General features: G+C 49.4%; 1 protein-coding gene and 1 long non-coding RNA gene across 3 annotated transcripts; one reads left to right on the top strand and one right to left on the bottom strand.

The window, feature by feature from the left end:
• Positions 1–112: 112 nt before the first annotated feature.
• LOC123783689 (Fc receptor-like protein 2) lies at positions 113–11,467 on the bottom strand. 2 transcript variants are annotated; one of them, XM_045784604.2, is made up of 8 exons: positions 11,347–11,467; positions 10,355–10,375; positions 7,805–8,068; positions 7,317–7,598; positions 5,729–6,016; positions 5,149–5,427; positions 2,216–2,536; positions 113–1,038 (listed from the first exon to the last, which is right to left on the bottom strand). In XM_045784604.2, exons 1-8 carry the CDS (start codon positions 11,375–11,377, stop codon positions 1,016–1,018), a joined length of 1,509 nt encoding a protein of 502 aa, XP_045640560.1. In that variant the 5' UTR covers positions 11,378–11,467; the 3' UTR covers positions 113–1,015. The 2 variants fall into 2 exon arrangements, with proteins under 2 accessions (XP_045640560.1, XP_087711518.1); XM_087855392.1 differs by lacking the exons at positions 10,355–10,375; positions 11,347–11,467 and adding an exon at positions 8,230–10,336.
• Positions 10,544–25,844, top strand: LOC123783690 (uncharacterized). The gene is made up of 4 exons (XR_006777265.2): positions 10,544–10,951; positions 21,636–21,722; positions 22,157–22,245; positions 22,506–25,844. It is a non-coding gene; the product is annotated as an uncharacterized LOC123783690 (long non-coding RNA).
• The last annotated feature ends 214 nt before the right edge of the window (positions 25,845–26,058 follow it).

Genomic DNA, 26,058 nt, shown 5'->3' with positions numbered 1-26,058 from the left:
TTAAATTTAATAAGCAGTATAGTGATATGCAGTTTACAGTACAATAACCTCAAAAGTACGCCATCACTCAGATATATTCATATATTCATAAAATGCCTTAGAAAACCAGCATATTAATAGCAGTTACATCCGAATATTAGAATCCTGGCTGATTCTTTTCTTTTTTGTCTAATGTGCTTTATATTTGTAATTTAAGAAAGTATTCAAAAAGAAATTTTTTTTTAAGATTTTATTTATTTATTGGACAGAGAGAGAGACAGCCAGCGAGAGAGGAACACCAGCAGGGGGCGTGGGAGAGGGAGAAGCAGGCTCCCCACTGAGCAGGGAGCCCCATGCGGGGCTCGATCCCACAGCCCTGGGATCACGCCCTGAGCTGAAGGCAGACGCTTAATGACTGAGCCACCCAGGCACCCCTAAAAGAAACTTTTCAAAGCTGGTTTCTTTCCAGTACACTTAGAATGGAAATGATGGGTCCCCTGGGTGGCTCAGTTGGTTGTGTCTAACTCTTGATTTCGGCCCAGCTCATGATCCCAGGGTCATGAGATCGAGCCCCCCATTGGGCTCCTTGGTCAGCATGAAGTCTGCTTGAGATTCTCTCTCTCTGCCCCCGTCCCTCCCCCCCCCACTTTCTCTCTCTAAAATAAATAAATCTTTTTTAAAAAAAGGAATGGAAATGAAATGCCCACATTTCTAGCAGATGAAGGGCCCATCTCCATTCGTTCCTTGTTCGTTGTGTCCTTGGGAGCGGCCATGTCTTTCAAGGAGACAGCACTGGGATCCCCAAAGATCCCTGGGAAGACACTGGAAAGTCTGGGGACTGGGCCAGGGTGTTACCGAGTCTGGCTCCTCTGGGAGCTGCTGTGGCCCCAGATGCAGGCGGGGTGGAGGCCCTGGTGTAGGAGGCACCTTGCAGTCCTGCTGAAGGGCCTTGAAAGCTGCAGATGAGGGGCTCAGGTCCCTCCAGCGCTGGGGGCCACCCAGGCCTGAGAGGCCCAAAGGGAGAAACTGCCAGTCTTCAAGAAAAATGAGGTAAGAATGCTGCAGAGAAAAGTAAAAAGGTGGTAAGGAGGGGATGGTCCAGGAAGGGATTGTCCAGACAAATCAAAGGTCTCAACCGAGAAGTGAGGCCCAGAGTAAGGAAGAAGGCCAGCCCGAGCCCCAGACCCACCCTCCAGGGGAGACCGTCCCAGATCTGCAGTCTGAGCGTGCCTGGGACTCCTTCCAGAAGGAAGGTCTTCATGAGTGGTGAGTGTGTGATGGGTCCCAGTTCTGTGAGGACGCTGGACCAGGTATTGTCCCACTTCTCGGACAGAAATCATGAGCATCAGAGAAGTTTGCTACTTGTATGGCTGGTGAGTGGGGGAGACAGGCCTGAAGCCCCGCACAGTGGACCCGAAATCCTGGATCCCTCCCTGTGCCCAACGCTGATGCCATGTCCCTGAATGAGCCACAGGCCTTCACATGCTCCTGACGCTGGGCGTCGGTCCAGTGGTTCTGAAGCCGTCTCTCCACAGGACCCCCCAATGCTGCTCCCCGAGTCCCAGCCCGAGAGACTGGGGTGCTCCACCAGAGCGGGGGGCTGGGGCTGGGCGAGCAGTCCCACTGGCCTCACCCGGTCACAAGCTCTGTGCAGGCTTTGCGATCTGTGCCGGCTTTCTTGACTTTACCTCCACCTCAGGGAGCTCTGTCCTTGACGGTTTGTGGCCTGGTTTCCTTGATGGACCCAGAGCCTTTCCGACTCTCCCACCCCCCCGCCTTCCCGGGCCCGTGTCCCGTTGGAATCCCGGGTTGGAAACAGCACGCAGATCTTCCCCAGCCAGCAAGCCTCCGATTCTGGGACCGATGCTGACGAGCAGAGTGTTTCGGGGGAGGCCTCTGGGAAGCTGAGAGGATGGCAGAGCAATACAAGCTGGGTGGCCCGGATCAGAATCACTCAAATCCTGGAACTCTGAGGCCTCAAAATCATTTCCCTAGTATTACGCCCCAACTCACAGCCATGAAAACATCAGTGCTCTGCCTTTCCAGGTGCCAGATACGGGCTAATACCAGCACGCACAGAGTCCTTTCCGACCCTGCATAACCTCACGTGAACTCTGGGGCTGTCCTGACCACTGTCCCATGGCGAACAGTGGGGCGGCCTGGAGGTGGCCGTGGAGAGTGGAGGGACGGTTCTCAGAGCTGGGTGCCCAGTCCGCACCCCGGGCCCTGCCCTCACCTTCACACACTGCACCTGCATCCTCACTGTGATCACAGTCAAAGGCTTCAACCCGCTCACATTCAGCCAGCGCATCCTCGGTGCCCTCGCACAGGGCCACTTGAATAAACACGGACTGGTCCTCCTCCGCCAACGGCGGGTATAGCACGCCAGCAGGGGTGTGCTTGGCCGCTCCGCAGCCCAGCTCCCGGCACACCACGGCCACGTCCTTCATGTCCCAGCCGTCATCACACACGGTACCCCAGCGGCCGTCCTGCTCCACCTCCACCCGCCCTTCGCAGCGATGGGGACCGTTTGTCAAGCGGATTTTGGGTGGGGGCTCTGCAAACAGGAGGCATCGGAGCAGATTCAGAAATGTGGGAGGCAAACAGGAGAGGCTGTTTGGTGGGAGTGGAGTGGGGTGGGGTAGAGGGCTTGCTGACATTGGGAATCCATCTCCTAAGGGCAGCCGCCACCTAGAGACCCCTGGGAAGAGCAACCCTGCATTCTGGAGACAAAGATCTAAGAACGATCTTAGAAAAACCGAGAGAAGGCTGGAACTAGGTCTTCCCTAGAGATGGAGCCTGGGGACTCCTGAGAGCTGCCTCACACCCTGTTCGTGACCTCACCCATCCCAAGCCCGCTCCTTCTGCAGGGGGACAAACATGCCACAGGGTCAACCTGTGCTCTGCCTGTTTGTTTGTTTGCTTTTCCAAACCAGAGTGATTGGTAAGGAGGCCTTTTCTGGAGCGTCTCCAGCAGGGAGGAAGGATGGAGCCCAGAGCTGTCAGAGCAGCCTCCCTCCTGAGAACAAACATGACGGAGAGACACAACAGAGAGAGGGGAGGCAAAGGACAGGACCCTGAGAGCCGGCCACGCACTAAGCCACGTCTGGTCCCCGCTCTCCCACCAGCTACACTTGTTTTTTTGTTTTTTGTTTTTCTGGCCCAGTTTGCATGGCATTTCTATCCTTTGCAACCGAAGTGCCCCATCTGACACGAGCACTTAGCAGATTCACAGCAGAGCCCCTGCAGAAACAGCAAACCTGGAATAATCACAGGTAGCATGTGCGTGTGATTCTCAGAAACTCACAGACTGAAAACGCGAAGCGTATGTAAGGCGTCATGGAGACTGACTAGGTCACCAACCAGCTTCATCGGATAGAAAAATAAACACCGACCTTTGTATATCCCAAGCAGAAAATTCACATTTCTTTTCAAATTCCATATAGAGGGGTGCCTGAGTGGCTCGGTCGCTTAAACATCTGACTCTCGGTTTCGGCTCAGGTCATGATCTCGGGGTCATGGGATCGAGCCCCACGTTGGGCTCTGTGCTTAGTGCGGTGTCTGCCTGAGGGTTTGTTCTGTCCCTCTGCCTCTCCCCCTGCTCGCGCTCGCTCTCTCTCTCTCAAATAAATAAATTAAATTAAGTCAAATTCCATATATAGCATTTACAAAAATCCTGACTGTGTGTTAGGCCATAAAGATATTCTTAGTAAGTTCCCCAAAGTAAAAGTCCCGCAGTCCACGATCTTCGATCAAGTGTAACCACAAGGACAAGGAGAAATCTATAAGAAACTAATGAAATAAAGGATAAAAGTGAAATCTATTCATAATGAATTTTAAGTCTCCAGTTATAAAAGGAATGAAAACCCATATTCCGCATACTTTAGAAATTAAACAAATGAAAATGTTAGACACTGACACTGATAAGGGGGGATGAAAGCAGTACTTACAAGAAACCTGTGTTTTAGATGCATTTACTATGTGCAGATAAAGATGAAGAGTCAATAAGCATTTATTGGAGAGGTTAAGGAAGGAGCAACATAAAATAAGCCTAAAGCAAAAAGAAGGAAAGATATACTGAAGGTGAGGGAGAAGATGAATTAGAACCAAACGAACTAGAAAACCAAGACCCAAATAGATTTGAGTTATGAAAGTGCTGCTGAGTCTGGAAAAAGCCATCACACAGGCGGTCGTGGGCCGGTCTGATTCGGGAGGAAGTCACGCACCCCGCGGGGCAGGGAGCGGAGAGCTTTATCACGAATGTGGAGGCTGTCTAAACCTGGATGAGAGACCGGCCAACAGGACGTGATGAATTTGAGAATCTAGATAAAATGCCCAACCCTTTGGGTAAAATCACCCAAATTATCTTAACGAAGGATAGAAAAATGGGAAAGACTGACAAGCAAGCAGATCTGACGTTGGGGGTCAAGATCTCCCAGGCTCGGGAAGTCCTTGCGGCCGATTCCAGAGGGGATTCAAGTAGCAGGTGAGTCCAACACCGTTTCAAACGGCTGCGGAGCGCAGCGACCACGCCGCGCTTCTGAAATCCCACCTGTCCCTGACTCCCAAACCAGAAAGTCCTGTGGCTACTGCCCACGAGGATATGGTGGCCACGAAGGGCTCGGCAGGAGCCCGATGACTTCCCGGAGGAGGGCCCCTATCGTGCACGGCTCCGCACTGATGAGTTGGAGGGGAAATCGTGTGGCCACCGCAGTGCTTGCTGACCCTACCCCCCAGCTCCACCAGCGCCCAGCGGCAGAGCGGCCTGGGAAAGGTACCGAATCTAAACCCCATTTCCTCAGCCATAAAATGAGAGTTGTTCTGGAGATTGAGCGACAGAACCCTGCTGAAGGTTTGGATCCCGGAATCTGTTTGTTCATGGTTTTTCCGCAGTTTCCTGAGTATTGACGAGGCTCATGGAACCTCTTGCTCACCCCAAGCTCCGCGCGTGCGATGCTCCCCTGGTCCCCTGCTCGCCCCGCCTACCCGCTGCCAGCGCGGCTGGTCCCAGCCAGGGGTGGGTGCGGTGGGGTCGGCGGGGTTAAGGCCCATGCAGAGCGGAGCCCCGAGAGCTGAAGACCAGTTTCCCAATGGCAGGATCATCCTGCGGAAAGGACGCTTGGCATAACTGCAGTTGGTCCTCTAGAAGGAGATACGGACATGTCTCACCTGTGACGCTGAGTGACACCGCCTCGCTGCGCTGGGGCCCCAGGCCATTGTCGGCCTCGCAGGAGTAGTTTCCAGAATGTTCTGCGGTCAGAGACAGGCTGAAGGACGCTCCTCCTCCAGAGGGGACCGAGATGTTCCCCAGGGTGACATTCTCATGATAAAACCGGTACAGGATCGGGGGAGAGCCGCTCTGGGCCTCACAGCGAAGGTCCATCACGTCCTTGACCACGGCCCGGATTCCGGGTGCCCTGAGGGTGAGGACGGGGCGGGACGCTGGAACTGAGAGAGGCAGGGGGCCATCAGAGAGCGTCTATCCTGCTGGATGGACTTACAGCCCACTCTGTCCTCGTCCGGGTCCTTGCAGGGTCCCTCCAGCCATGAGGGACACCTAGTGTCCCTTCGTCCCTCTCCTCTAGCTTGTCTGCCACTGCCGCCATCCCCATCCCCATCCCTGACAAGCTGCTGTGGTCAGCTGGCTTCTTCACCTCCTCACGGCCCGTCCCTCCTCATCCTTGGCACACCCTCACTGCCACAGACGGAGACTGCTGCAGTGACTGGGCGACAGGAGAGCGCTCCACACCTGTGACAGTGACGTTCAGGGCCCCGCTGCGGGCCAGGCCGTGGCCGTTGTCCGCCGTGCAGTAGTAGCGGCCCGCGTGGCTCCCCCCGACAGTGGGGATCTCCAGCTCTGCTCTCCGGGAGCGCTGACGCTTGCTGCCCAGACGCTCCCCCGTGTCCTCTCTGTGCCAGGAGAACGTGGTGTCCCCTGTGCCTTCAGCCACAGAGCAGACGAGGACCAGACGCTCCCCTGCCAGCAGCCGGCCCCCTTGGGGCTGGGTCTCTAGGAGCGCTCCAGACACCGGGACGCCTGCGCGAACACGAGAGGGCGGGTGAGGGCGGGGTGGGTCTCCAGGAGCATTCTAGACTCCAGGATGCCTGCGCGAACACGAGAGGGCCGGTGAGGGCGGGGTGGATCTCCGGGAGTGCTGCAGACACGGGGAGGCCTGCGTGACCACGAGAGGGCAGGTGATGGCCTGGGGTGCAGGTGGCGCCACCTGCTGGGCACAGGGCAGGTGTTGTTGCTGGAAGCCCTGGTGTAGGCAGAGGAGTGTTTGGGGGGAGGGAGCACGCTGAGGCCCCGTGTCAGGGCCACCTGCGACCCCACACCCTAAACTGCAGCCTCGCTCTTCCTTCACACTCATCAGCCCTCGGTAATGACTGGCCCGCAGTGACCTTGCTCCCTCCTCATCTCTGATGCACCGGGGAGGCCTCATTCATCGCATGTTCCTGGTAGGTCGGTTCATCTCTCTGGCCCCGCGTTTCCTCGAAGATCGAGTGTGGAGCCTGGTGCCAGCTGACAGAGCTCTGGTGATGGTGAAGGGAGAGTCCCGTCCAGCAGCTGTCTCACAGGAGGGTCCCGCGCCTGGCAGCCGTAGTCAGCACTGCTGTCCACCCGCAGGGGCTGCGGCAGGGGCTGACGCTGGCGCCAGCGGGCCTGGGGTCCCAGTCCAGCTGGGCCGCTTCCATGCTGGGTTACCCTGGGCAGGGCACTTGACGGCTCTGTGCTTTGTCTCCTCGTGTGTGAAATGGGGATACTAATGCACCCACATTACAGATCCCATCACAGGACTGCTCCCCAGGCTCTGCGGGCTCCCCCTAGACCTGCTCAGAGCAGGGCCTGTCTTGGTAAACTTCCGGAAGTCCTCCCTGTCCAGGGATTTCTGGACACCAGAGGGGTCCTTCTAGAACTGAGCACAGCAGACGGCTTCAGGCCTGGCACTCGGGAAGCGCCTTTTCAGCGCTGGGAGCTCTTCCTGCCACTGCTGCTATTGCCGTGGCTCCCCCTGGGTTAGGGATGCTTCCTGGTGGGGGCAGCTCCCTGCACACAGACACCGCGATTACTTGTCTCTTGTTCGCTGAGCGTAACAGACGCTGCTCCGGGGAGAGCTTATGATGGTCATTTCTCAGACTGCGAGAGCAGGGCTCTAGGGAGATGGTACCCCTGTGGCCACCGATAGAGCAGAGCCCAGGGGAGTCCCTGGAGCCCCATACCCGCCAAACCCACCAAACCTGCAGGGACAGGGGAGACACAGCTGGGGTCTCCCCGGGAGCCCTGCTCAACTCTGCCGGACCCCGACGCAGCCTGCAGCCCTGCCCCTGGGACTCACTCTGCACAAGCACGTGGGACCGATGACTCTGCTTCGAGACGCTGTGGGAGGCTGTTGCCACCTCACACCAGTAGTATCCCGAGTCCTCTTTCTGTATGGCCGAGATCTGAAACTCTGATGAGCTCCCGTCCGATCTCAGGGTGTGGTCATCCCTGAAGAAGGAGTAGCGGAGCTGCGTCCCTGACCTGTCCCAGGGGAGCCGGGTGTCACAGGACAGGGTCACTGAGCTCCCCTCGGTGGGCTGCAAGGGCCCAACGGTCAGCGTGGGTGCTGGAAACAGCTCTAGAGGGAGAGATGGAACAGAGCAGACATCACAGAGTGTGCAGGCCCTGCGGAGAGGAGCTCTGTCTTCTCAGCCCCAGGGAGCAGGATTCATAGACCCAGAGCCGGGGACACACAGCCACCCGCCATTGCTCCCTCCCTGGGCAGTGTCCCCTGCCCCACACTCCGGTTCCCCTCTCACAGGCCCTCGAACAGTGAAGCCTCACCTTGGACAGTGAGCCATGCAGCTCTCGTTTTTCCTGTCCTAAATCTGTAGAAGAACAGCTCGTGGACCTCACAGGAGTAGGACCCGCTGTCACCGGGTCTTGCATTTGAGATGGTGTGGCTCGAGATGCCGTGGTAAGTGGCCAGCAGAGATCCATCCTTGTAGTACATCACTTTCCCTATCATGTCACTGCTGTCCCCGGAGCACCTCACAACCACCTCGTCTCCTTCATACACGTGGCGCGGCATGTCAATGCTCAGCCAGTCTGCAAAAGATGCCAGACACCTGCGGGGCCAGCCCTGCCCCCACCCGGCCCCGGCGCCCTGACTGCCGCTCGCATGGGGGAGGGGTGACATGCACACACACGCACACACACCCACACAGACACACACACAGCTGTGGGGCACAGATCCCTTGGGACCCTACCGACATCTTGTGTCTTCCATACATCCTGTTAGTGTTATGTCTGTTTAAAAAAAGTCTCCATTCCATTTCAAATACTGATTTTGAAACGACATTTATATCTCTGTATCTGCTCAAGGTGACCTCCTGTCCCTGTGACAGCCAGGATCAACTTTCTCTGCGTCTCTCATTCTTGGAGGCTCAGCCCAGCGGGTATAATTCAAAGGCCTTCCTGGTGTCTTCTTCCTGATGAAACAATCCAGCAGCTGGGACAGTCGCCCCAGGGCTGGAGCGTCAGTACCTGGAACCAGCCCTTCCCGAATGCCTGTTCCAGAGGCTTCTGAGAATCCATGCTCGATGGCCCCTGTAAGAAGGGGTGGGCTCCTCTGCTTGTTCAGGGCCTTGCCTACCCTGGGAGGACCATGGTCCCCAGAGCTAAGGGCAGCTCGGTGCTTGGATCTGCCCCATCAGGGGAAGGAAACCAATAGGCTGGAGGGGCTTGAAGTTCCGAGCTGGAAGTTTGCACAGAGGAAAGACAGCCAGCCCTATATGCTATTGACCCAACCCTGCAGCCTGGGGCTTTGGGGGGAAATTGTTTCAGCTGACAACTGAGCTAGAAATTCAGGTTCAAATATCAAATTAGAATTATAGTGCCTTGGGCTGAATTGCAAAGATGTTTGCCATTCTGATAAAAAGTCTAATCCCAGGACTGACCTTGGACCCTTCATTCCCCTTCAGTGTGAAGAGAGGCAGAGTTGGACGTGGAGGGATGGGATGGAGAAAGAGGGAGCGCCGGGAGTCTTTGTTTTGTCCATGGCTCTGCCCTGTAGCTGTGAGTTTATGGTAGAGGGAAGGCACGCTAGCTCTCAGGGAACTGCCTTGGAAAGCAGACCACCCTCGCCTGGGCTCGAGGTCCAAGCTCCAAAATAGGATCCAGAAAGAGGTGGGACTTCCATATTACATGAAACACTTTCTCATTTTTGCTTTTTCTGTTTTTGTATATATTTTGCCATGCTCACAATATCTCCCTCCAGGGATCTCTGTCTACATAACATGTTGGACGTGCATGCTCAGAATTTTTGTTCTTAATAAGTTCAGAGACCACTGCTCCCTCCAGACCGCTCAGCCACTTCGAGAGTCTTACTGGTGGACCAGGAGGCGGACATGGCGGTGGGTCAGAAACGCTGACAGAAAGAGACACATCTTAAGCCTTCCGGGAGGCCAGAAGTTTTCTTCCTCCACATGGAGATTGGGCACGTAGAGATGAAGTCAGTTTGATCAAAGAATGTTTGAGAAAGAAGACTCACGTGACCAAGCTGGTGGTAATGGCAGGGCTAGAGATAAGTAAGAGCCAACTCTGGGCCTTACTGAGTCTGGAGCCAGGATCTGGCTGGGAGATACTTGGGAGAGTGGCCTTAACTCTGACGTTTGACTTACAGACCCACTCCCCAGAATGAAGCACAAGTGCATACGCGCACATCTCACCGGCTCCTACGAGGCTCACCCAGACGAGTCTCACTTAAAATCCCAGCAAAAGTGATACAGTTTGTATCATCAGATATAAACCTATCAGCTCTGCAAAGCTGCCCTCCTCTCCCCCTTGTAGGAGGGTGAATACTTCCTTGAAGGAGGAGTTCAAGGGAAAATGTAACTTTCCAGTCTAATAAGACAAGTTAGGTGGCTCGTTTGCAGGCCAGGGGAACGTTCAGGGGATGGCCCTGTTTTAGGCACGGCGTCTCCCCAGCGTCCAGTTGTCTCTCTGTGGTAAACGTGTTTCCCATCGTGGCCTCTGGTGCTGCTGGGGGTCCGGAGCCGGGAGAATGTGGAGACTATTTACTCAACAGTAACTATGAATGGTTTGCTTTCCCTTCCTGGGTAACTTCTTTCTGGTCTGAGGGCTCAGCAGCAAGGAGGAAAGAATTCATTGTCCGGACAGGTTGGGGGGTTCAGCCCATCAGGCAGGCAGGTAGCAACGCAGAGACGAAGGGACACCGGGGCGCTCCTGCCCGGTGGGGACCGGCCTCCCGCTCGCCCCACCCCAGTCCCGGCCCCGGCCCCCGCAGCTCAGCTGAGGGGCTGGACAGGAGGCCCCTGCCTCGCCTGCAGAGTGAGTGCCTCCCAGAGACGGAAGAGAACAAAGGTAACTCACCAGACTGGGCATCCACCGCGCCTGCAAGGGAAGAGGCAGAGATCACCACCCGGCCAGGGGCTGCACGAGTCCCAGAACCATAACTTCCACGCCCTCCCCCACTGGTCTCTCTGCCCCCCTCCCCCTCCGTGTCTTCTTCCCTTTACCCCCCACTTCTCGTCCCTTCTGTCCTCCTCCCCTCATCCTGTCTATTCCTTTCTCCCTCCGGCGCGGCTTGCTTCCTCTTTCCCTCACCCACAAACGACTCCCCGTAGAATCAAGTACTCAAGACCCAAGCGGTTCGTAACTTCGTCCTTTCCTGTTACGGAGCCGCGTGTCACGCGGGCAGATTCTCAAGTGTCGTGCTGCCCTTGCTCCTCTCACACCTTCTCTTGTTAAGACTGACTCTTGTTTGAGACAGGTCACCCGCCTGCTGGCAACGCAGGAGCCAGGAAGGCCCGGGAGGAAGCGAGGTGTCTGCTCTCATCTCGTGCAGCTGTTCCGTCTCCTTCCCTATTCGCGATCCAGCACCGTGTTCGCGTCCACGCGCGAGGTCGGATTTATCAGAGGCGGTGCGGTCTCATCTACAGTTGGCGGGACTTGAAGCCACTCCAAAGTGTAAGTCGAGGAAAGAAAGACAACGGGCCTGGACGTGGTGGCTTGGTGTGGGAGTGGGGCTGGGACAGAGCAGGATTTCAGTGGGGCTGGAGCTAGGATTTACCCTAATAGGACATTCCTTTGATGTCCTTTTAAGAAGCATTCCGATTTTCCAAGAGATAAAGCAGAAGTGGATGTTTTAAAGAGAGAGAAGGGCATCAGTATTCGCAGAAGAGAGGCATAGTCCTCTGTTTTCCTGGGAACCCGCTCTGCTCGGTGCTGATCTGCATGATGCCTGCTGGTCCTGAGTTAGAAGCTGGGGCCCATCCCTACTCACCCCCTCGGAGAGATGTGCGCTCACGAGCAGGCTCTGGGATGCCTGCTCCACCCAAGTCCTGCTCCAGAATCCTACTCACCAAGGACCAGAAGCAGTGACCACAGCAGCATGAGACTGGAGGCGAGGCGTTATCCCCACGACAGTAAGGGGCAGCTCAGGTCCTAGAGCAGAGTCTAGCCCCATGGACAGTGAAGTCAGGATCTAGCACTGTGGCTGAGCAGGGATTTTATAGAAAAATGAAAAAGGAAGTAGGAAAGCTCTCTGTGTGGCAATCAGCATTATCCCCACTCTTCACCCCACAGGTGCTGAGAATACAAATGTTCTTCTTCACAGAGTTTCTCCGATGAGTGTGTATTGATCGGAAATGCTCCTTAAAATGTGAGGTGTCTTCACCCTATGGCTAGGGTCCTCCTAGGGAAGCTTGCTTGCTTTCTCAGTGGGGGAGAAAAGGTCACACCAGCATTAGAAGCTCCTTTTTCCAGCAAAAATCTTTCTCTCTCCATGTTGGAACCTGCCCATGTCCACCTAATGCCATCAGTGGAATAAGATTAAGAAGATACTTAGGTCAGATAACTCAGAACACCTGGATCATCTCCAGTCAGCCAACTAGGGAGCAATACTGGGAAAAAATAAATGAGACAAACGAACACCTTGCTAGCAATTTCAGATCCAACTTCCAAAGGTAGCTCTTTTTAACCTGGCTATAGACCTTCTTGACGTCTTTTCCCTAAGTCAGTCTGCTCCAAGAATATAGAGCGTCCACAGGACTTGGAGTAAGCCAGAGCTTATCTAGGCTGGCAGGTGCAAACCTGTCTCTGATGACTTATGTTTGGAGTCTACGGGGAGTGGGAAGCTGGAGGGGGCAGCATCTGAGGCTCAGACTCCAGGCTGCCTCGTTGACTGTATGGGAGGATGGAGCGTACCAAAGAAGTCATACCCGCGTGCGTCCGTACGCCTTCTGTCTTGCCACCTCTTCGATGCTTCACCCTCTAGAATTGTGGGCAAGTACAGGCTCTGGGTAAGCTTCTAATCAGCGGGAAAAAGAGAGGAAAGTGGTTAAGTCAACGCAATGTCCAAGAAGGAAAAAGATTGTGTGACAAAGATGAGGGTGAACAGCAGGATCAGAGGTAGGGAAGAAATGATGCCACTGGATCCTTCCAACCACGAACCAAGGATTTAACAGTAAGTCCTGACAGCTAAGCAAGAAACAGGTGACAGATTGGATGGCTCCTCCTTATTACATGCTCCTTGGGATTTTGCCATAATGTATTGACATTTTATCCCCCTCCCTGCCCAGAGACACAAGCACACAAAGGTAAGAGTTTTTCAGATAAATTGGGAGATTCAAAACTTTCAGAAAAGATCCAGGAACATCAGATTAAGAGTCACTAGCCCACCGATGGACAGCACAAAGGGCGACAGCGTAGAGATGAACAATTATATGTTTTCAAAGGACAGATTCCTGAAAAATAGAATATTTTTAAAAGCTTTTAATAGAGCTTTTGCTTTTATAGAGAACTTTCCTGATAAAAGCTAGCTCTTCTCTTGACTGATTACATGACAATTTTAAGCTATGAGAGGAAATCTGGTGTGCTCCCGCCAGTTTATTATCTGAACAAGAGGACGTAGGCTGTCTTAGGATTTCGGAGCAGGCTCCTCTTATCCGAGCATCCATGCCTCCCTTCTGGAGATGACACCCAGCTGGGGAAAGGGGGATTTCCTGCAGAAAGGGATTCTTGCAGTGTTCTTCAGCTCCACGTTTCTCCTTTTTTTCTGTAGATGTCTGGTCCCTCTCAGTTTGGGGCTTTCCAGGTTGGGTGAGCAAAACCTCACCCAAGCCCAGGAGAACGGGCGGATGTTGTAGGGACCTTAGGTAGGGACCAACATATCCTCAGAACAACCACGACCTGCAGACCAGGAGAGCTCATCCCTGTAGCCTTTGGCAAAAGGGGTTAGACAGACAATGGTCACTGAGGCAGGCATCTGCAAGCCTTGTGTCTTACGGCACCATCATCCCCGGAGGCTCACGAGAACCAGGAGAAGGGGAACTCATGAAACTGTAGCCACACAAGGGGGTGAAGGTTCTGAGATTAGCATAGGTGGGACTCCTCAATCTCTTAAATCTTGCAGCCCTTCCAGAAATTTTGTGATCTTTTACCTTCTTGCCTCCATGTCCCCAGAATGGAGGAGATTGCTATGAGAATGGGAAGAGCCATGAAGGCAAGGGGTCACTTCCCTTCACAGTAGGCCTTGTTTGGAGGTCTCTCATGCCCGCTCGAGCAGAAGGACCCTGAAGCTTCGGGAGCAGGTCCAGTTAAATATGAAATAACCCCCCTCTCAGGCTCTTGGGGACTTTGGGAGGAAGTCTGTGGGTGGCAGACTTCCTGTCTGATGTGTCGGTCCCACTGGTGCCTCCCCGACAATGCTCTCCTGCCCTCTACTAACCCAGGTCACTGATGCTGACATACAAAGATTTTCAAAATCCTCTTTTCTCTTGTTTCCTTTGGTGGGGGGATGGTGTTGGTGTTTCAAGATCTAGCACAGCCTGTGAAGGGTCAGCCTGGAGTCTGGTGCATTAGGCCAGTAGGTGGTGGCTGCGAGGAGCACCTTCTCCTGGCTATATTCTAGGTCTGGCCATTAGCCTAAAGTGAGTATGGGGAGAGCCAGGGTATGGTCAGTGACTGTGACAGGTTCCTATTTATTTATTTATTTATTTATTTATTTATTTATTTATTTGTTCTTTCTTTATTTTTTCTTATACTAATATTTTTTATTATATTATGTTAGTCACCATACAGTACATCCCTGATTTTTGATGTAAAGTTCGATGATTCATTAGTTGCATATAACACCCAGTGCACCATGCAATACATGCCCTCCTTAATACCCATCACCAGCCTATCCCATTCCCCCACCCCCTCCCCTCTGAAGCCCTCAGTTTGTTTCTCAGAGTCCATAGTCTCTCATGCTTCATTCCCCCTTCTGATTACCCCCCCTTTCTTTATCCCTTTCTTCTCCTACCGATCTTCCTAGTTCTTATGTTCCATAGATGAGAGAAACCATATGATAATTGTCTTTCTCTGCTTGACTTATTTCACTTAGCATTATCTCCTCCAGTGCTGTCCATGTTGCAGCAAATGTTGAGAACTCGTTCTTTCTGATAGCTGAGTAATATTCCATTGTATATATGGACCACATCTTCTCAATCCAGTCATCTGTTGAAGGGCATCTCGGCTCCTTCCACAATTTAGCTATTGTGGACAATGCTGCTATGAACATTGGGGTGCATATGGCTCTTCTCTTCACTACGTCTGTATCTTTGGGGTAAATACCCAGTAGTGCAATTGCTGGATTATAGGGTAGCTCAATTTTTAACTTTTTAAGGGACCTCCACACTGTTTTCCAGAGTGGCTGTACCAACTTGCATTCCCACCAACAATGTAGGAGGGATCCCCTTTCTCCATATCCTCTCCAACAATTGTTGTTTCCTGCCTTGTCTATTTTTGCCATTCTAACTGGCGTAAGGTGGTATCTTAGTGTGGTTTTGATTTTAATTTCCCTGATAGCTAATGATTTTGAACATTTTTTTATGTGTCTGTTAGCCATTTGTATGTCTTCATTGGCAAAGTGTCTGTTCATATCTTCTGCCCATTTTATGATTTGTTAATTTGTTTCTCGTGTATTGAGTTTGAGAAGTTCTTTGTAGATCTTGGATACCAGTCTTTTATCTGTAGTGTCATTTGCAAATATCTTCTCCCATTCCGTGGGCTGCCTCTTAGTTTTTTTGACTGTTTCCTTGGCTGTGCAGAAGCTTTTTATCTTGATGAAGTCTCACAAGTTCATTTTCTCTTTTGTTTCTCTTGACTTTGGAGATGTGTCATGAAAAAGGTTGCTTTGGCCGATGTCGTAGAGGTTGCTGCCTATGTTCTCCTCTAGGATTTTGATGGATTCCTGTCTCACATCGAGGTCTTTCATCTATTTGGAGTTTATCTTTGTGTATGGTGTGAGAGAGTGATCAAGTCTCATTCTTTTGCATGTAGCTGACCAATTTTCCCAGCACCATTTATTGAAGAATAACATCCTAAACCCTCAAAGGTCTGATGCCACGGGCGTTCCTGTCTCTCCAGGACTGAGATGATTAGGAACGGCTACAGGTACAAGCAGAAAAGCTCTGTTTCAAGCTGCAGAAGCAGCTGTCAGGCAGATATTGTCCAGGAAGATGAGGCCGTTTTGGAACGTGGGGTACTGAAGCCCCTCTCCAGAGAGCAGAGATGCCCAAGGCAGAGCTGAAGGATCTAAGCAGATGTCCGTGGCCATCGTCTGCTACCAAGGAGGAAAAGGGGCTCCTGTCAGCAAGTTCAGCTGCCTGGGAAACCACCCTGTAGTTCTAAACATAGCCCAACATCTGTATGAGGAAATCCCCAGCGCAGTGTTTCACCACACCAATCCAGGCCCCCGCACAACAAAACACAAGGTCACCTCGGACAGCACATGGGAGCGTTGCTTCCCCAGGACGGGCAAGCCACAGGCAAAGGTGGTAGCAGAGAGTCCAGGAAGCTTTGAGCTGTGGCATTGAAAACGGGGTTCCTACCATTTTCCATGATCCCTGTCATGAATCTGAGCAGACTCCATTCCACAGCCTGGGTCTGAGGTCTCGGGGGATTGAAGACCAATGTGACCCCAACATCGCCTGCACTGTGGTGTGCCTAGAGCCCTGTGAAGTGATTGTCAAAGTAAAAGGTGGCTGACAACGCCCAGAGAGCACAGTCTGACCAGAGAGTTGAGTGGATGAGTCTCTCTGAGCTTGGTTCTTTTAGATTCCAAGTATAGATACTGTGAGATCACACAGTATTGGTCTTTCTCTGTCTGACTGACTTTGCTTAGTATCCTGCTCTCAAGGTCCATCCAGGTGGCCGAAAAGAGCAGACGTTCTTGTTTTATTGATTTGTTCGTTTGTTGTCTGTTGCATGTTTGTACACACACGTCTTCATCCACGCGAGCGTCCATGCACTGGACGCTGCTTCCATGTCTTGCCTACTGTGACTAATGCTGTGGTAACATGGGGTGCAGACATCTTCTCCAGTCCGTGTGTTCCTTTCCTCTCGATATATTCCCAGGACTGGAATTGCTGGATCATGTGGTGGTTCTATTTTTTGTATTTTGAGGATCCTCTCTACTGCCTTCTGCAGTCAGTCTCCAGCAGCGCTAACGTCTTTCGTTACTGCGGGGCACGCCAAACTCAGCGCGCGGGCATTGGTGCCATCATAGAGCTTTCTCAGAGTTCACTAGTTGTCACGCATTTATTTGACTGACTTGTGCGTGTGTGTCTGTGTGTATGTGGCTGTATGCAATTTGATCACGTGTGCGACTTCCTGTAATTATCGCAACAGTCAAGGTACTTAACTGTCCTCTTGCGCTGTCCAGCCCCTCCGCACCCTTCCCTAGCGCCGAGCAGCCATTCACCTGGTCTCTACCTGTAAAACGATGTCATCGCACAAGTGTTTTACGAACGGAATCATGTAGGATGTACCCTTTTGGGGCTGGCGTTTTTTTGCTCAGCACAACTCCTTGAGGATCATGAGTCTTTGCCTGCATCAATTGTTTGTTCCTCTTTTATCACAGAATGCAACGCACTTTGCTGAACCATTCAATTGTGGAAGGACGTTTGGGTAGGTTGCAAGTTTGGGCTATTATGAATAAAGCTGCTGTAAGCGTTTATGTACAAGTTTCTGCTTAAAAATAAGTATTCATTTCTCTGCGCATAAGTGCTGGGTTATATGGTAAGTCCATTTTTGATATACCTTTTTTAAATCTGCCCAGTTATTCTCTGGTGTGGACGCGCTGTTTCACGACCCCGGCAGTGTCCACGTGACCTTGCCCTCCACACCATCAGCAGCACCGAGTGCCAGACTTTGTCTTCCCTTTCAGCCCCTCTGGCTGGTGTGTAGTGACAGCTCTGGTTTATGTTGGTTTTTCTCTAGTAGCTGTGTTGCACTCTCCTCTTGGGCTTCCTTGCCATGTTATGTCCTCTCTGATGAATGTCTTCTGTCTGTTTCATAGAGGGTCTTCAGTTTTCCTACTGGCTAATTTTGACGTCTTTAAAACATGGCCTAGACACCAGTACTTTGTTGGCTCCGTGGTTTAAAAATATTTTCTCCCACCCATAGCTTTGATGTTCATCCTCTTAACAGGAGCCTTTGCAAAGCAAGTTTTAAGTTTTTATGAGGCCTGATTTACCAATTTTCCTTTTCATGAATTATATTTTTAGTGTTAAATCTAATAAATCTTTGCTTATTTGGAGATCCTGAAGATATTATCCTTCTTATTTTCCCTAAAATTTTATAGCTATACCTTTGATATTTAAGCCCATGATTCACCTTGAGTGATTTCTGTATAAGGCATGTGAGTTAGGTTGAGAGTTCTGTTTTTATGTTTGGTTTTGCCTGTGAATATTCAATGCTCCAATACCATTTGTTTAAAAGACTACTTCTCCCCATTGGCTTGTTTTTGCCCCTTTATCAAATTTTAACAGGACATATTTGTGTGGTTCTATTTTTGGGTTTTTTATTCATTCCACTGGCTTTGTGTCTGTCCCTCTGACGATGCTGCCCAGTCTTGCTTCCTAGACCTACTCAGTAACTCTTAACATTGGGAAGAGTGATTGCTGCTACTCTATTCTTTTCCAAAACTGTTTTCGCCTATTCTAGACCATTTCTCTTTCCATACACATTTAGGGTATGTTTGTGTATGTCTATAGAACCCTTGTTGAGATTCTTTGTTTTTTTTTAAAGATTTATTTATTTATTCGACAGAGAGAGACAGCCAGCGAGAGAGGGAACACAAGCAGGGGGAGTGGGAGAGGAAGAAGCAGGCTCATAGCGGAAGAGCCTGATGTGGGACTCGATCCCGTAACGCCGGGATCACGCCCTGAGCTGAAGGCAGACGCTTAACTGCTGTGCCACCCAGGCGCCCCCCTTGTTGAGATTCTGATAGCAATTTTGGTAAACCTCCAGATCAGTGTAGGAAGAATTGAAATGTGTATTACACTGAACCTTCCAATCCACAAACACAGTACGTCTCTTCAAGTACGTGGGTCTTTGATTGCTTTCATTTGCATTTCTTAGCTTTGAGCATACAGATGGGGTACATAATCTTGTTGGATTAATAGCTAAGTCTTTCATTTTTCTTTGAAGAAATGGTAAATAGCGTGTGCTTTATTTTTATTTCCACTTGTTTGCTGTCAGAAAACAGAAATACGGTTGATTTTTCTGTGTCAGTCTTGAATCCCTTGGCTGGATAGAACTCACTTTTTAGTTCTGGGAAGGGTTTTTGTTTGTTTTTGGCAGATTCTTGGGGGCTTCCTGTGTAGACAGTCATGCCATCTACAGATAGAGGCAGTACTATTTCTTCTTTTCTAATCCGTATGCCTTTTTATTGCTCTCGCCTTATTGTAGTGGTTAGAACATCCTGTCTTATGGAATAAGAGTGGTGAGAACAGGTATCATTGTCTTGCTTCTATTCTTAGGGAAGAACTACTTGGTTTTTCACCTTAAGTATGATGTGAGCTGCAGAGTTTCAGTAGACGCTCTTTATGAGGATGGGTCTACTATGTGTTTTGACTTCCCCTTGTTTGAAATATTTTTTGTTTTTGTTTTCCAGTTTATTCATTTTTTATTTAGATGCAATTAGCCAACATGTAGTACATCATTAGTTTTTGATATAATGTTCAGTGATTCATTAGTTGTATATAACACCCAGTGCTCATCTCATCACCTGCCCTCCTTAATGCTCATCACCCAGTTGCCCCATCCCCCCACCCACCTCTCTATCTGCAGCCCTCCGTTTGTTTCCCAGAGTCAAGAGTCTCTCATGGTTTGTCTCCCTCTCTGATTTCTTCCCATTCAGTTTCCCTCCCTTCCCCTATGATCCTCTGCACTATTCCTTATGTTCCACATGAGTGAAACCATATGACAATTATCATCCTCTGATTGACTTACTTCTCTTCGCATAATACGCCCCCAGTTCCATCCATGTCAATGCAAATGGTAGGTATTCATCCTTTCTGATGCCTGAGTAATATCTCATTGTGTATATGAACCACATCTTCTTTATCCATTCGTCTGTGGAAGGACATCTCGATTCCTTCCACAGTTTGGCTATTGTGGACATTGCTGCTATGAACATTGAGTGCAGGTGCCCCTTCGTTTCACTACATCTGTATCTTAGGGGTAAATACCCCGTAGTGCAGTTGCTGGGTCGTAGGGTAGCTCTATTTTCAACATCTTGAGGAGCCTCCATACTGTTTTCCACAGTGGCTGTACCAGCTTGCATTCCCACCAACAGTGTAAGAGGCTTCCCCTTTCTCTACATCCTCGCCAACGTTTGTTGTTTCTGTCTTGTTAATTTTAGCCATTCTAACTGGTATAAGGTGGTATCTCATTGTGGTTTTGATTTGTATTTCCCTGATGGCAAGTGATGTGGAACATTTCTTCATGTGCCTGTTGGCCATTTGTATGTCTTCTTTGGAGCAGTGTCTGTTCATGTCTTCTGCCCATTTCTTGACTGGATTATTTGTTTTTTGGATGTTGAATTTGAGAAGTTCTTTTTAGCTCTTGGATACCAGCCCTTTATCTGATATGTCTTTTGCAAATACCATCTCACATTTCGTAGTTTGCCTTTTAGTTTTGTTGACTGTTTCCTTTGCTGTGCAGAAGCTTTTTATTGTGATGAGGTCCCAATAGTTCATTTTTGCTTTTGTTTCCTTGCCTTTGGAGATGTGTCCAGCAAGAAGTTGCTGTGGCCGAGGTTGAGGAGGTTGCTTTCTGTGTTCTTCTCTAGAATTTTGATGGATTCCTGTCTCACATTGAGGTCTTTCATGCATTTTGAGTTTATCTTTGTGTATGGTGTAAAAGGATAGTCCAGTTTCATTCTTCTGCCTGTGGCTGTCCAATTTTCCCAGCACCATTTATTGAAGAAACTGTCTTTTTTTCCATTGGATATTCTTTCCTGCTTTGTTGAAGATTAGTAAACCATAGAGTTGAGGGTCCATTTCTGGGTTTTCTATTCTGTTCCATTGATCTATGTGTCTGTTTTTGTGCCAGTACCATGCTGTCTTGATGATCACAGCTTTGTAATATGGCGTGAAGTCAGGTGTTGTGATGCCCACAGCTTTCGTTTTCTCTTTCAACGTTCCCCTGGTTATTCAGGGTCCTTTCTGGTTCCATTCAAATGTTAGGATTGTTTGTTCCAGCTCTGTGAAAAATATCGATGATATTTTGATAGGGATTGCATTGAGTGTGTAGATTTTACTGTTTCTTTCTGAAATTAATTTCTAGTTTTATTCCATTATGGTTGGAGAGCATATTCTGTGTGATTTCAGCTATTTTATTCTTTTTTTAAATTAAATTTTTTATTATAATAATATTTTTTATTATATTATGTTAGTCACCATACAGTAAATCCCTAGTTTCTGATGTAAAGTTCGATGATTCATTAGTTGCGTATAACACCCAGTGCACCATGCAATACGTGCCCTCCTTACTACCCATCAACAGCCTATCCCATTCCCCACCCCCCTCCCCTCTGAAGTCCTCAGTTTGTTTCTCAGAGTCCATAGATGGACTATCAGCTATTTTATTCTTGTTAAGTTTTGATTCATCACCCAGGGAAGAGTCTGAATATAGTCTGTCACGGTGAACGTTCCATGTGCAATTGGAAAGATGGCGCAGGCTGCTGTAGGGGGAGGGTCCTGGGAATGTCACTGCGTCCATTGCTCGGTGGTGTTGTCCAGTGGTTCCGTATCCACCTTTGCTCCATCAGTTGCTGAGAGTGGGGTGCTGGAGTCTCCAACTAGTGTTGTAGATTGGTTCCCAAGGATTTCATTTTTTTTCTCAGCTTTACGATTCTCATGGTTTTAAATACACTTTCAGATACCATGCAGCTTGTACCCTTTAGTGTTCTTTCAAAATTTCTCCGATCATCCTTATTTCCTTAGGCTTATTTGCTCATGTGAACTTTAAAATGAGCTTATCTAGTAAAAAGACAAAAAAATGAATTCTGTATTTTTATCAAAATTACATCAAACTTACACATAAATAATTAACAAGTAACTACATAAATAACATTCATGAAAAATAAATATATAAATAACATTTACAGTGCTGAGAGTGTGAGAATAGGGTTTGCATGGCAGTGTTATTTAAATCTTGTGTTGTCTTACTCATTAGAGTTTGAAAATGTCTATGTAAGTTCTGCAATGTTTTGCTTGGCTTACTGTGAGGTACCTTGTCCTTACTTTTTTTTTTTCTATTTACCAATGGGATCTTTTATTCTACGTTGTTACTAATGGTTGGCTTTAACCGTTTTAAGGCCCTTGGTTCCTGTTGTCAAGAGGCTTCCTGGAACCGCAGTACAAGCGCGTGTTCATGATCCTGCTCTGAGCCGATGCCCAGTCAGGTGGGCATTATTGAAACTCTCAAAACTCCCCCGAAGTGACTCTCCATGTTCCATTAAAGTAGAAGTCCGGGTGTGAGCATGGCTGCAAGGCTCTGGCTATGCCTCCTGGCTCCCAGACACACTTTCTGCCCTCTTCCCTCATCGCTTCCCCGCATGCCGCCCATCACCGCAGCCGCCTTGGCATTCCTAGGTAATGCTCGGCACTCCCCTGCATCAGGGCCTTTGCACTGGCTGTTCCTTCTGTTTCGATTATCCCCCCAGCCAGCAGCATGGTCCTTCTCTTCATCTGCTCCCATGTCGCCTTATCAGTGAGGCCTTGCCTGGCTCGCTCGTCCAGCAGAGCAGCTCTTTCCTCATCTCCTTCACCGTCTTTGTAAAACATTTATCAATACATGAAACGCCATGTATTTCATTTATCTTGTCTCTCCCCCCAGAATGTAAGCTCTGTGAGGCCAAAGACTTCACCGTGTGTTTACCACGACATCATCCATGTCCGATGGTGCCTGCTCCACAGATGACCTCAGTAAGTGTTCGTGGGAAGAATGAGTAGTGTCCCTCACTTCACTGGCTTGGAAAGGGATGACCCTGCAGCGTCTGTTGAACTCCACGTTGCCTCAGATGGCCCCACATGAGTGGGGGGTGGTCTGCGCCTTGAAAGGAGAAGAGAGGACAGTACCTATGAACGGGCAGCAGAGGACAGTGTGGCACATGCAGAGGGCGTCGGACTAGATCTCCGGATATCAGGAAGCACTGGCAAAATCACTTCCTTTTCTCTCCCCACAGGAAGCCGATGTCTGGGTCCGGAACCAGCACCCAACTTCTGCATTTCTGAGGGAAGCTGCCATAGCTTCCCAGAAGGGGAAGGATGTTCCTGAGTCAAGAGAGGCTGTGCATGATGGGGGAAGCCCAGGGGCCCTGCAGCCCCTCTACTTCTTTCATCTTTACTAGAATGGAAAGTGGTCCTGGTGGTCTTTGAGCCAGGCTTGCTGTTGGGTCAGAGTCGACAAAATTCCTTTTAGGCTGTCCTCCAGGGACAGAAACCACAGACCATTAGCACTACTTCCCTATCATGGACAAATACTGGTTAAGATTCCTCACTTAAAAAATCTTAACTACCTCTAACCTTCACTCAACTGCAAATCAAAATATGCAAAATAGATCAAGCTAAGTGGTGATTGCAAAAGAAAGTTCATTATTGGGGTATTAATTATGCTGAAAACAATCAAATCACCCAATTTTAGGGGAGTGGTTAGGTTAATTATTGTATATTCACAAAAGGGAATAGTGTGTAGTTTTGTATGAAGTAAATACATATTTTTTGATGTAGAGAGAGATACATGATAGGTAGCTAAGTAAACAAAAGGGGATTATAGGGGATTATGGGTGGCTTAGTTGGTTAAGCAACTGACTGCAGCTCTGGTCATGATCTCAGAGTCCTGGGATGGAGCCCTGCATCATCGGGCTCCCTGCTCAGCCGGCGGCCTGCTTGTCCCTCTTCCTCTGCCCTGTCCCCACTCATGCTCTCTTTCTCTCTCAAATAAAGAAATAAAATCTTTATAAAAGAGAGATTATAAAATAGTGTTACGGTAGGATCCTATTATATGTTTATGAAGAAATTACAATTTATTTATTATTATTATTTTTAAAAGATTTTATTTATTTATTTGACACAGAGAGAGAGCACAAGCAGGGGAAATGGCAGGCAGAGGGGGAAGCAGGCTCCCGGCTGAGCAGGGAGCCCGATGTGGGGCTCAATCCCAGGGCCTAGAATCATGACCTGAGCCAAAGGCAGATGCTTCACTGACTGAGCCCCCCAGGCATCCCAGAAATTACCATTTAAAAACCAATATCGGGGCACCTGCATGGTTCAGTCAGTCGAGCACCAAATCTTGGCTTCGGCTCAGGTCATGATCTCAGGGTCCTGGGATCAAGCCCCACGTCAGACTCCACACTCTGTGGGGAATCTGCTTGAGGTTCTCTCTCTCTCTCTCTGCCTCTGCCCTTCCCCCACATGCATGCTCTCAGTCTCTCAAATACATACATACATAAATAAATAAATAAATAAATAAATAAATAAATAAATAAATAAACAAATAAATAAATCTTAAAAAATACCTAATATTGACCTGTGTCAATAATCTAGAGATTGAAAACAAATTTTATCTTAGGAAGAAAACCACTCTTTCATTGGAGCAGAACACGTCAGTGGGCTCTTTGGTTCTGTTAGGAGATGTGGTCTTCCCTCTCCCACCCCAGAGCCATACCTAGAGAGTGGGTGGTCACCAAGTGTGGCCAAAGTCATTCTGAATAATAAAATAGAATAAGTCATGAACAATATGGAAGAAAATTTTCAAAAACATTACACAGTCATTTTTCTCGTTGCTGGGTTAGAATTGCAGACTGTTTCCTTGGGCTGGGACTTCCTTCTGTGGGGATGGCCCTTGGTTGCCTCACTCATGACAAACAGCATGTATCCAGCCCTTCACATGTGCAAAGAGCATCATTCACATCATTGGAAGTGTTGGGTCCTCAAAACCACCTGGCAGGTGGGCAGAGGAAAACACTCTTACAATTAGCACTGGGGAGTGAAGAGCTCAGCGAGGGAGCTTCCATGACATACCCCAAATCTCAGTGTTGGTAACTACTAACCACCATCTGTGTATGTGTTAGAGTCAGTAACTCACCCTTATTAGTATCATAGCTGAACACATGAAGTTCAGTCAATTCTCACGAACGATGAACTATCACGCCACCAAGGGGTCCATGAGAGTGAGGAGGGATGGAGCATCTTCCTGCTCTTCCCACCTGCTGTATGGCAGGGTCTCCTCCAACCTCTAGCGTGTTAGCAGGACACACAGAGGGAAGGGCTTGTGATAAGGCACTTGAATGGCAGGAGATCTTGATCCTCTCTCCCCTAAACGGACATTCCCAGCTCCTGCTACACTGTGGCCACTGGACCAGGTGAGGTATTGATCCCCTAGGCCCTTGTTTGACGGGGGTGGTGCCAGAGGTTGCTGGAACCCCTGGACTTCTATTTCCTGAGCCTTCAGGTCCCTTCCGGTTTATACCAAATTGTCCCCAAAACAACACAATAGGAAATACTTCAGGAAGCATTGGCTGGAAGTACACTCTCTTTCTCCCTTTGTCTTGTATCAGCATCCTCACTGCAGATGGTACGGGTGGCACACACATGCCTGCCTGATTGCTGGTCCTTGTGCAGGGCAGTGATTCTCCAGGCCGAAGCAGGGCGGTGTGAAGGACCCGCCGGTGCGTATCAACATCTACGTACAGAATCCGGAGAGAAAGGGGAAGTCTCGGTCAGCACAAGACTCAGAAGCTCAAGGAGAATAATTTGCTCTGTTTTTCTTTTCACCTTCCACCTACCACCTACCTTTGGGCATTCAGGTAATTGAGAAAAGATTTTCTAGATCTGGTGAACTTTTGTGCCCACTGGAGCATATGATCTCCATTAAAACTGTTACAGAGGAAAATGGCGGAGAACCATGGAGAGTCAACCCTGGTTCTTCACTTACCATCTTGTGTTAGAGTTTCCAAGGTGACAGCTCACTCACTGCCACCTGCTGGTGGTCTAGGCTGCTCCCTGGGAGTTGGGGGCTACCAAGTCTCATCAAACAAATCTACAAATGATTCTTTTTGACGGTGACTCCTGTTGGGAAGAACTTGCCGTGGCCTCTTCCTTCTCTCATATGTTGAATCTTGTGTGCCTGCATTTCCAGAGTCAGCACTTTATTTTTCAAATCCTAGGACTACTTCCTCTATATGTGGCTTCGACCATGATTTTGACTGAATCAGGTTGGGTATTTATGACACCCTCTGTTACCTCACTTCCCAGTGCACTGCTTCAAACATCTTTGTATATTTTGACATTTACTTTCCTTTGGGGGGTTACTTCGAAAATGGGATTGCTGAACCAGAAAGAATTTGAACAGATCTTTCCATATAGTGTGAAACTATTTTTCTGAAAAACTACCATTTTTCAACGCTACTAGCAATATACTTGCTTCCAAATGACCTACTATTATTGCAATGTATCCTTTTTGTGTATTTTTGTTAATGTAACTGCATTGCCTAGGAAAATACTGAGATATAAATATGCATGCCTTCCTCTTGTTCCTCTGCCTAAATAGAATTCACGGCCTGCTCTGCTCAGCGTCCAGCTCTGACAGAGATAATGGGATGGAGAAGCCCATAGCAGAGGGACTGATTTCTAAAGAGAGGGCACAGAGATAGCTATAGAAAAGATATTCTGAACAAAAAAAGAAAAGAAGGTTAGAGATAGAAGAGGGGAAGAGAGAAGAGAGACAGGGGAACCAGC

Source organism: Ursus americanus, chromosome 2 (genome assembly GCF_024610735.1).
Source record: "Ursus americanus isolate L20-20 chromosome 2, mUrsAme1.1.p, whole genome shotgun sequence".
Lineage (NCBI taxonomy): Eukaryota > Metazoa > Chordata > Mammalia > Carnivora > Ursidae > Ursus > Ursus americanus.
The sequence above is the reverse complement of the archived record's forward strand: the minus strand, read 5'-3'. Positions and strand labels throughout refer to the sequence as shown.

Bases quoted from the DNA above. Each gene is read 5' to 3' on its own strand.
- LOC123783689 (XM_045784604.2), bottom strand. From the start codon at position 11,377: ATGCTGCTGTGGTCACTGCTTCTGGTCCTTG. The intron at 10,376-11,346 runs GTGAGTAGGATT...CTTCCCTTGCAG, and splicing joins GTCACTGCTTCTGGTCCTTG to GCGCGGTGGATGCCCAGTCT. The intron at 7,599-7,804 runs GTGAGGCTTCAC...CTCTCCCTCTAG, and splicing joins TGCATGGCTCACTGTCCAAG to AGCTGTTTCCAGCACCCACG.